This window comes from Lepeophtheirus salmonis, chromosome 8 (assembly GCF_016086655.4).
Source record: "Lepeophtheirus salmonis chromosome 8, UVic_Lsal_1.4, whole genome shotgun sequence".
Taxonomy (NCBI): Eukaryota; Metazoa; Arthropoda; class Copepoda; order Siphonostomatoida; family Caligidae; genus Lepeophtheirus; species Lepeophtheirus salmonis.
In genome coordinates, this window is record NC_052138.2 from 31,261,686 (window position 1) to 31,272,022 (window position 10,337).

Here is a 10,337-nt window from a genome sequence, read left to right on the forward strand (position 1 = left end):
AGTTACTTTACGAGTAAATGGCGTTGTTAGATTCTTCCACTCTAGAAGCTGTTTTAAAATATATCGTTTTAGGTGAAACGGAAAACCGACCTCGTGTGAATGCAAGCCTAAAAATGTCAATAATTTGCATTTTCCTCAGAAATTGTTTGTATTTAAACGGAGATTAAAGAGGAAAGAGATGACAAGACAGTGGTGAGAACATGTTTCTATGTTTTTTTAGTCCCCCCCCCCCAATGCTTGCATTTGACACACAAGTCTTTAATCTTAAAAAGAAACAATAATAAAATTAATATAATTATAATATTTTCCTTTCATTAATTTTATTTTAAATGTGGAAAGTTATAAGTATATAAGTAGTAATTCATTTTCTTCCTCGAAATGAATAAGAAGGCAGCTGATATTAACGAGGGTCTTAATTCAGTAGTCGCTCCCGCCTTTTTCATGCACTCTTTTTTTCCTTAAAAAAATGTCAACTATAATAATTATTACTTTATAGCTTATGTTTGCAATTTTGAAGCACTTTCCCTGTCCCTTCTACCCGTGTATGTGCTTTGTCAGCCTTTAACCCCCATTGGGAAAGTATGACTATAGGATTTGACTTTCGTAGAACGCAAGAAGAACAAAAAAATACGTTGTCTCTACAAAAATCCCATGCCTAACAATGACGCAAAGCAAAAAATGAACATAGCCAATGAGTACATATATTTAAACCTATCAGAATTCGAGGGGATATCTTTTTTTCCTATGATACAATATTCTCCACATTTTTTGAGATGAGAGAAATGATTTTTGAGATAATTATATTTTTGGGTTGAGACTAAACTTTAACAAATTACCTTCCTTAAAAAATAATTTTGCACCTCTTTTCCCGTTTAAACCTTTCTCTGCATGCTTTTGGGAGTAACAACAAAAATTATGCTATTTAGAGAGGCCCCAAACCCCTTTATCTACTTCCAGCAGCTGCACCTACTCTTTAGTTTGACTTTAGTACACAATATTCTCTTCAACAATGATTAAAGAATTAGTCATAAATAGATAATGACGCATCATTCAGCTCTTCCTACAGTAGAAAATAGCCCAAAATAGTCATTTTGTATCAAATAGTACAGGGCCTTACGCAGGAGATATAGTATTTTTGGTGTGAGGGGAGGGGGGAGATTGGTTTTTAGATTAAAAAAAAAAATCAGAAATAAAATTTTTGTTCAAAAAATTTTAAAAATCAACAGAGGATATCAAAATGACTGTAGACGTAAATAGCTTTTATTAGACTCCTTATTTGATCCACCCTCCTACCTTTCTCCTCCATTTTTTTTAGATGTTTGCAAATGTAGGAGATTAAAGTGTCAGATTTTACCGATCTACATAGAAACAAGGATTTATCCCCGAAGAATTTTCCCTAGATCAAAACAACCACTTTGCTCATCTCCTTTTCCCCCCTTATGTGGATCATATCAAACTTGGCAAAGGATCAAAATCTTTGAATAGCCGGCCTGATTATAAATACATGCATATGTGTGTAATGTACCTTCAACTTACTCTATTTTCCATTAATACTAAAAAAAAAAATCATCCCTTGACTCCTGAGAGGGAAGGAAGGAAAAGCTGGCAAAGTTGTAAGAAGCAGTTGGATTTTGTCTGTCTTGTGTGAATCATTTCTTTCAGAGTTAAGTTAACTAATAATACTCACCAGTTACATATGTAAAATTAGAGTAGTGTGAAAAAAAAGGGATGAAACACTAGATTAAATACATGCATTGCCTATAGATATACGTGAGACGCTCTTCCGATCCTTACAAATCCAGGAACTCCATTTTCAACACCGTCAATCACTAATATAGATTATACATTCTCCTTTGTCCTCGTGTTTTCTATTGTGTTAAATTCATTGGTTATTCCTCACACACTTCATATGCTTAAAATCCACTGAGACAACATGAAATATTCAGTATTACTCTCTGACACGTCCCCAGACCCCATCTTCTTCATAAATGTCACTGTTCCTTTTAATCTATTAAAATAATTACTGTCATACTACTTGAATTCAAACTTATATACACTTATCCATAATTTATGAATAAACATTTATATACATATATCGTAGTTAAATACAAAAGAAAATATCTAAGCAAGAATGCCTTTTATCAATGAGTATGGAACTAGTCAGTCTAATACGAGGGGCTCCTCTGGTTTTGATCGATTTAGTTCTACACGGAAAAGCTCTGTGTTTGAGCGACCTTTCAAAACTGCGGACTCCTCTGTTGCGGCCCTCTCTTCCAAGTATCTCTCTTTACACAATAATAGTAATAATAGTGATTCTTATCGATCTAGAAATTATGGATCCTCTTCCAATAAAAGCTTCAATGGCAGTCATGTCAATGGTAATACAACTTCTTCCAACCCCCACTCTAATTTATCATCAGACTTTGGCTCTAAGACAAAAAACTTTACGACCGCTTCTAATTATTCAAGGTAAGAACAAGGTTCAATCGAACTTGTGAAAAATATAGTTACATACCCTATTTCATTCCAGGACAGATGGCGGAACGTCATATAAACCCAGTTCCAGGAGTAGTAGTCGAAATATTTTTAGTAATGGAGAAGAATCTGAGAATATACGCTATTCATCAACTAATAATAAGAACAGCAATGTAACAAGTGGTCGGAGCTATAATGGCTCTGGAAGTAATGGTTCCATAACTGGTAAAAGTTATGAGAACGACCTTTCAGACCGTATAGCGAAAACACTCGCTAAACATGGAGTTCAAGATCGCATTCCAACCCCAAATTCATTTACTGACTCTCCATACAACTCCTTGGGCCGTAATGGAACATGGAGAAAACGATTTGAGTCTGTTGAGCCCTTGGAAGAGCCAACAATCAAAAAATCCGTGATTTCTCGAGCAACATCTCCTCAACCTGATAAGGAGAAACAATTTCGTACACGAATTGCTAGAACTACAGATGAAGCCTTAGTAGAAGTACGGAGATCGCGTAAATCTCGGATTTATGACATTGCCATTCAAACGGACGTCAATTCAGAATTTGGTGACCTTAAAACAATATTAAACTCAATCCCTATGAAAAAGACTCCCCCAACAACAAAAAAACCAATTACAAGGACTTCATCAGGATTTGATTACTTTGCAAGAGTAAAGAAATCATTAGAAGAGGCTCCCAATGCATTTGCACGTGTTATGGAGTCAAAAACAGTGGATGAAGAGAGTAATGAACCTGAAGATCATTACTATAAAATTGGAAAGGCACCAATGATGCAATTATTACCAGGATCTCGTTCAACGTCTGCGACACCCTCAGTGAATCGCAATAGTTTTTATGAAACTCAATCAGTACAAGCCTCCAACGAAGAAATGAACGAAGAAGACGAGGAAGAAGAAGAAGAATCAGAGTATGAAGAATACTCTGACGAGGACGAAGAGGAGGCCTACGAGGATAAAGCAGATAAGGCATTAGAAAATATAACACCGAGTAGGAAGACACCACAGAGCATCAAATCTCCAATTTTATCACCCGGTACAAAGCGAAGGAATAGTAAAGGTCCCTATATAGGTGGTACAATTGATATTGACATCCTGTTAGCGAAAGAGACTGACCCAACAAATTTAATTGAAAGTGAGGATGAAGATAATAAACCCTTTGGCCAGGTGATGCAAATGTCCTTGGATTTTTCCACTGCCAGAAAGTCAACTGCCATTGAATCAGATTCCCCATGGTGGATGGACATACAAAAAGATGACTTTGAGCGTAAAGAACTCAAGGACGCCTCTGAATACAATGAAAAAGAAATTACGTCCTCCATTGAACAAAAAGAAGTTGAAGAAAAAACGGAGGAGGCTGAATATGACGAGGAGGACGAAGAAGAAGGAGATTGGGAATATTACACAGAAGGAGATGGAAATGAAGAGGAAGAACGTTCCGAGAGTCAAGATCTTGGAGAAATAGAGGATGAGGAACGTTTGAATTGGATCATTCAAGGATTATATCAAATCATACCCGCTCTACCAGGTAAACGTCAAGATGAACTTTATTCCAGGTCAGAGTCAAGTTCAGATGACGATTATGAAGAAGAAAGTACTCGCAACTATGATACAGAAAAAGGATATTATGAATGGCTTCAAGAATCTGCAGAGCTTCACACGGAAATTCAATTAGAAGGTGAGGATTCACTTCAAGAAGAAGATGAAGATTATGAAAATTCCAATCAAGGAAATAATAACAAGGCAACTAAATTAGTGCAAAGAATTAAAAATGCGGACGAGACAGAATTAAAAAGCCTTCTTTTTGGCTTGAAATCCATATTTCAATCTGATAAGGATATTGTTTTCCAGTTTGTTAGTGCTGGAGGTTTGTTGACATTGATTGAATTGGGTGATAAACAATCTACTAGTGAATCATCAATGACTCAAAATCTTATTCTGCGTGCTCTAGGTCAAATCATGCTCTATGTTGATGGTATGAATGGAGTTATGGAAAATAAACAAGCTGTTCAGTTTTTATATAAACTAACGGCTAGTCTAAATCCATTGGTATGTAAAACTGGGATCAAGCTTTTATTGGTTTTCGTTGAATACCTTGAAACAAATTGCATTATTCTAATACAAGCAATAAGTGAAGTGGATAAAGCAAACGGTACACATCCTTGGACAAACATCATAGATATTTTGAAAAACGAAACAACAGTTCCCGATTTATTTAAATATGCAATTACATTAATCAATAGAACACTTTATGGAATACCCACTCAAGATCTTTTCTACGATCAAATTGACTTCATGGAATGTGCTGGCATTGAAGATGTATTTGAAAGAATGAGTAATAAATCAAGTCGAGATCATGGGATAATGGAACAAATCCAACTTTTCAATGTTGCAATTAAACAGGAGGATGGGGAACCTGTGACAGAGGACGAGATTAGTTTCATTGAAGAAGAAGCCTCAGAAATGGGACTCCGATCCGTTCTGAGAATCAAATCTAATATTCCAATAGACAAATCTGTGATTGTAAGAAAGTCTTTGAGGTATAAGAGTAGGAAAATAGCTGAAGATCCTTTGGACGATACAGGTGATATGGGGATCATATCATTTAAGGATGCTGAAAACATTCTCAAAAAACATGGACTACCCACCACAAGATCTGCAGAGGCATTAAACTCATTGGAACTAGATGGATTTTTAGACAAGACAAGATCGATTTTTGCCGCTAAAATTACTAAAGGTGAAATTGATGAGTCAACTAAAGATTCGGAGGAAGAGTGTAAATCCGAGAATGAGGACGATGATGATGAGGCTGTAGGAGAAAAGCAATGGGAAAAAATCAAAGCCGAGTTTAAGAGGCCTTTAGTTATATGCGATTTAGACTTTACAGATTTGCAAGACGATCATTCACCATCGGCAGAAGTTAAGCCCTTGCCTGGCTCCAATATTCCAATCCCGCCTCCTCCACCTCCACTTGAAAATGGATCAGCTGTTCCACCGCCTCCACCACTTCCTCCTACAAACAATACTGGAACTATGATTCCTGCACCTCCCCCACCCCCAGCTGCACCTGTTGAAAAGGAGACTGAGGGTGAGAAAAAACCCGCCGTTCAAAGTCAGAAAACAAAGAAAACTGTTAAATTATTTTGGAGGGAGATTCGAAGTAATGACAGCTCCTCTCAAAGTAGTAATAGCAATGGGAAGAAGTTATCAATTTGGGATGAAAGAGTAGGTACGGATGTCATAGATAAGGAAATGATCGAATACTTGTTTGAATATCGAGGAAAAGACGTAACAACTAAGGACAATAAACCAGGCTTGATAAATACTTCCAGAGAAATTGTTGTTCTGGATGCCAAGAGATCAAATTCTATAAACATTGGTATGACAAAGTTACCACCACCAAGAATTATTCGCTCAGCTGTGATAAAAATGGATTCATCCATTATGAATAGAGAGGGAGTCGATAAATTATTAACCATGCTTCCAACTCAAGATGAGACAGAGAGAATACAAGAGGCGCGAGAAGCTCAGCCAGATATTCCATTAGGTACAGCTGAACAGTTCCTCCTTACTCTCTCTTCTATCTCTGGATTAGAAGCTCGGTTACGACTCTGGTCTTTCAAGATGGAATTTGAAGTTATTGAGAAGGAATTATGTGATCCAATCATGGACTTGAAGACAGGGATTGATTCCCTGAGTAAAAATTCTACCTTCAAAACGATTCTTCACATTTTGTTATGCATTGGGAATTTTCTGAATGGAACATCCTGTAAGGGATTTTATCTGGATTATCTAGCCAAAGTTCCAGAAGTGAAAGACACAGTTCACAAACACTCCCTCCTATATCACACAACTTTTTGGCTTCTAGAAATATACCCTACTTGTAGTGATCTCTATTCGGAAATGGGACCCCTTATTCGTGCCTCTCGTACAGATTTCTCAGAATCTGAGCGAACTCTACGTCGAATGGAAGAGGAGTGCAAACACGCATGGGATTATCTTAAAGTTATTTACAAATCAACTGTTCTCGAGGCTCAAGAGTCTGAGCAATTTGCAAAATTTAATGACTTTCTCTCAGATGCTGCAGAGAGAATCATAGTTATGACAATGGTTCATAAAAAAGTGATTAAAAAGTTCCATAATTTTCTTTCTTGGCTGGGAGTCCCTGGATTCCTTTGGTCAGATTATCCAGTTCATGCAACTTGTAAAACACTCTCTGAGTTTGCTTTAGAATTCCGAACAACCCGAGATCGCGTCATACAAACCATTCAAAAAAAGAAAGCTGCAAGAGAGAAGAAATTAGTTCAAAAGAAATTACAAAAGAGTATTGAGAATGGAGAGTCTGTCAATCTTCCACCCTCGTCTCATCACCGTCCACGTCCTCCTAGAGATGAAACACGACAAGGGGCTCTTGAGAAAATCCTAGGAAAGGATATAGATGTAACAGATAATGGGACATTGCGAAGAAGAAAGAAACATCATCATCATCGTTCTCGAAAGGTTCCAGAAGGAGGAGAAGTGAGCGTAGAAGTTCCAGTCCGAAAGGAGAAAAAGTCTCGTCGACATCGACCATCATTAATGATGGGAGAAGGAACTTTGCCTATTACAGAGGATATGATTATGAGTTTTAATCCAAATAATGATATGGAGAGAGGACTATTAGAAACCTTAATGATGGCTCCGGACACATCTTCCCTTAAACGAAATAAGGAGAGACGGAGATCAAAAGCAGAGCGGAAGACGAGTATGGACATAACGCGCTCCCGAACTCGGGAATTATCCACTGATATTTAATAGACATTAGACATATGTGATAAACTATTATCTTATCCTTAAATATAGATTTTTTATATTTTAATTATATATTTTATATCAAATAATTCTAATTATTAAGGAGTAGTATTTTATGTTCAATTTGCTGTTTTTTTATTTAACTTATTCTACCTGATTTTTGTGTGTACTCTTTTGTACATAAGTAATTCCAAATAATTTTGTAATTATTATTTCAAATTGCATACAAACAACATATTATAACGATATTTATTGATTAAATAATTATTTAAAATCCTGTGATTAGATGAGTAACAAACTTTTTTATACTAATTACAATATTACACAAATAACTATTTTTACTCTTTTTTCAAAATGTATCTCATTTAATTTATACATTTTTTTATAATAATCAATTTGGAAATTAAAATTAATAAAGATCAAATTATTTTGCTTCCTTCATAGTTATTTCACATATTGTACGTATTTTTGTATCCTTGAAAAAAAAAAAAGAAGTTTAGCCCAAAGAAACTACTTCCAAACAAATGACAACAACTGTCCAGCATTGTTTACATTCTACAAATATATTTATTACAAGCTGTAACTTGTATAAGATGATTGTACAAGTTGCATACACAAAAACGAGGAATTTTTTTAATAGTACATACAGGCAGAGGATATTACAATAATAACTTAATATTCTTAAGATGTCGATATATTAATGGTGTTATTTTTGATTATTCTCAGTGAAAATGACTAATTGATAAGTATGTACAGGGCGTACACATATTGGCGCTTATGGGAGCCGGCGATTTTGTGATGATGTAGGTTTGTAATTGCGTCTTTTTTTTGTGGGCATAAATGTTTGTGTATCAACAAATTTTAGCTAAGTTTTGGGCATGACGGGGACCCCTCCTATTTCCAGGCCTTGATACAGGCCTGTAAGTAGGAGGTGAATACATTAAATGAGCTCTTCCTCAATATTCATATGTACAATTCAAATCCATTTTCAAGTAAATTCCACGTAAAATGTGACCCCAGTAACAATTTATGTCTTAAGAGCCTGTATTACGTGGCACAATGTTCAGTTCAAATGCCCACAGTTGATTTACTGTAAATACATATTAATTTAGGAATTTTAATAGATCAAAATGAAATCAATTAATAGTTGGTGATTCATTCCTATGACCAATGTTCTAAGTCAATAAGGGATTATGAAACGTACAAGTTGCAACTTGTACAAAAGAGCTATAAAATATTTATTTGTAATTTCCTATTGTCTTTGACATATTTGCTTGTCCTGTATGTCCCCTTCTCATAGAATGCAAATTCCTTCTTAGTTCATTCTTTGTGTAGACCTTTGTCCTATGTACATATTGTGTATCTACTAGGGGGGGTTTCATTTACCGGGAAGTTGTATTTGAGCCGGATCTCGGGAAGTATATTTTATTTAATAACAAATACTCTGAGGTTTAAGTCTTTTTTTTTATATTTTATGAAGTAATAACACATTTAAAGCTTGTCTTAATGTGCACCTATTCTCAATCTTCATTGGTATCATTATCACCAACAGTGCACAAGTTATTTTTTAGAGCCATTGGGTCCAGCTTTTTGGAATTCCATAATCCAATCCGAGCCAAAAAAATAAATAATAATTGATGAACAAGTTTATTTTTATATGATTAAACAGGATAGGGATTTTAAATCCGGAGCAAGGTTAGATATCAATATCTCGTCAACCCTGGGGTTTATAAAAGATTTAGGTGACAAAATAAGAAAAAAATACAAAATACTTGTGATGTCCTCCAAATACGAACAGCCTGCGGCTATTATTTAGCGCTCACTCAAGGACGCAAATAACTCCATAGATTATGATACTAAAGATCTTAAATTGATGTTAATGGATCCTGTATTATGGTAGAATTTTAAATTTGTGCGGTTTGTCCAAATTGGGTAATTGGAAGTGGATTATTTCCGGTCGAAATATTTTTTTAAATGTTCCTTTAATTGCTTATATGGAATCGCACTGATTAAGTATAATTAAACATTATAGTATTACATTTACTCCTACTAAAACTTGGAATCTTTTTGGTGAAATCCATAATCATCAAGTATGTTTCTTTCTCGCAGAATCACCTGAGCGCGAACTATTCTATTGAATATAAAGTTATGCAGCAAAAAATTTTATGATTCGTGATTAATGGTTAAATAATGTTTATCGTTATGTTTAATAAATTTAAGTTTTTATTTCAATTAGGAATTCTTAAATAAGATAAATATTATATTATGGAATTATTAAATCTTTGTATTAAAAGTAGAATAAAATACTACATTAAAGTTGACTTTTTTGATTAAGAGATCATTCCAAATAAATATATTGTTGGGGATGAATTTTCTTTGGAATGAACTTTCCTCGCGATGAACTTGATTCGTGATGAACTTTTCTTAGGATGAAGTTGACTTGGGGTGAATAGACTTTATGCGGATTTTTTCCTTCAATGCAAAGTATTTTATGTTCTAAAGAATTGGTATTTGAGAGAACGTGATTATAAACGTATTTTTATTATATCCAAATTTGACTGTATATTATTATATGAAACTTTTATCATGAAATAGTTAAATACTGGATTTCTCAGGAATTCCATGTTGATGTAAAACCCTGAGAAATCTTGGAATCCCGGGATATGGAGAGGAAAGCCCCCAGTATATTTTATGTAGTTTAACTCACAACATTCAAAAATAAAAGTAATTGCATTGTGATTAATTGAAGGTTAAAATGCAGTTTAACTCAAAAGCTAGATATATTAATTTTGCAAATCAGCTGGCACATATATTGCCTATGTTGTATATTGTTTGAGGTCAATAAACTATTGTTTTCTTCTCTTCAATTGCTTACTTAAGCTCATTTGCTATAAGCATATCTAAATATATTCTATGTAGAATCATTTAAGGCAAGAATTTCTTAGTATTTTTATTTTTAAAGACTTACATAGTATGATGAGTTCATACGAAAAAATGAACTAAAATATAAATAACGGATCTTTTGTCATAGGAAATCACTCATTCATAAGA

The 10,337-nt window shown here is 34.5% G+C and overlaps 1 protein-coding gene across 2 annotated transcripts; it reads left to right on the plus strand.

The window, feature by feature from the left end:
• Positions 1-1,575: 1,575 nt before the first annotated feature.
• Fhos (Formin homology 2 domain containing) lies at positions 1,576-7,431 on the plus strand. Of its 2 annotated transcripts, XM_040717539.2 has the most exons (3): positions 1,623-2,277; positions 2,329-2,469; positions 2,531-7,431. In XM_040717539.2, the coding sequence occupies exons 1-3, from the start codon at positions 2,132-2,134 to the stop codon at positions 7,287-7,289; spliced, it is 5,046 nt and encodes a 1,681-aa protein (XP_040573473.1). In that variant the 5' UTR covers positions 1,623-2,131; the 3' UTR covers positions 7,290-7,431. The 2 variants fall into 2 exon arrangements, with proteins under 2 accessions (XP_040573472.1, XP_040573473.1); XM_040717538.2 differs by having other exon boundaries at positions 1,576-2,469.
• The last annotated feature ends 2,906 nt before the right edge of the window (positions 7,432-10,337 follow it).

Bases quoted from the DNA above. Each gene is read 5' to 3' on its own strand.
- Fhos (XM_040717538.2), top strand. From the start codon at position 2,132: ATGCCTTTTATCAATGAGTATGGAACTAGTCAGTCTAATACGAGGGGC. The intron at 2,470-2,530 runs GTAAGAACAAGG...ATTTCATTCCAG, and splicing joins ACCGCTTCTAATTATTCAAG to GACAGATGGCGGAACGTCAT.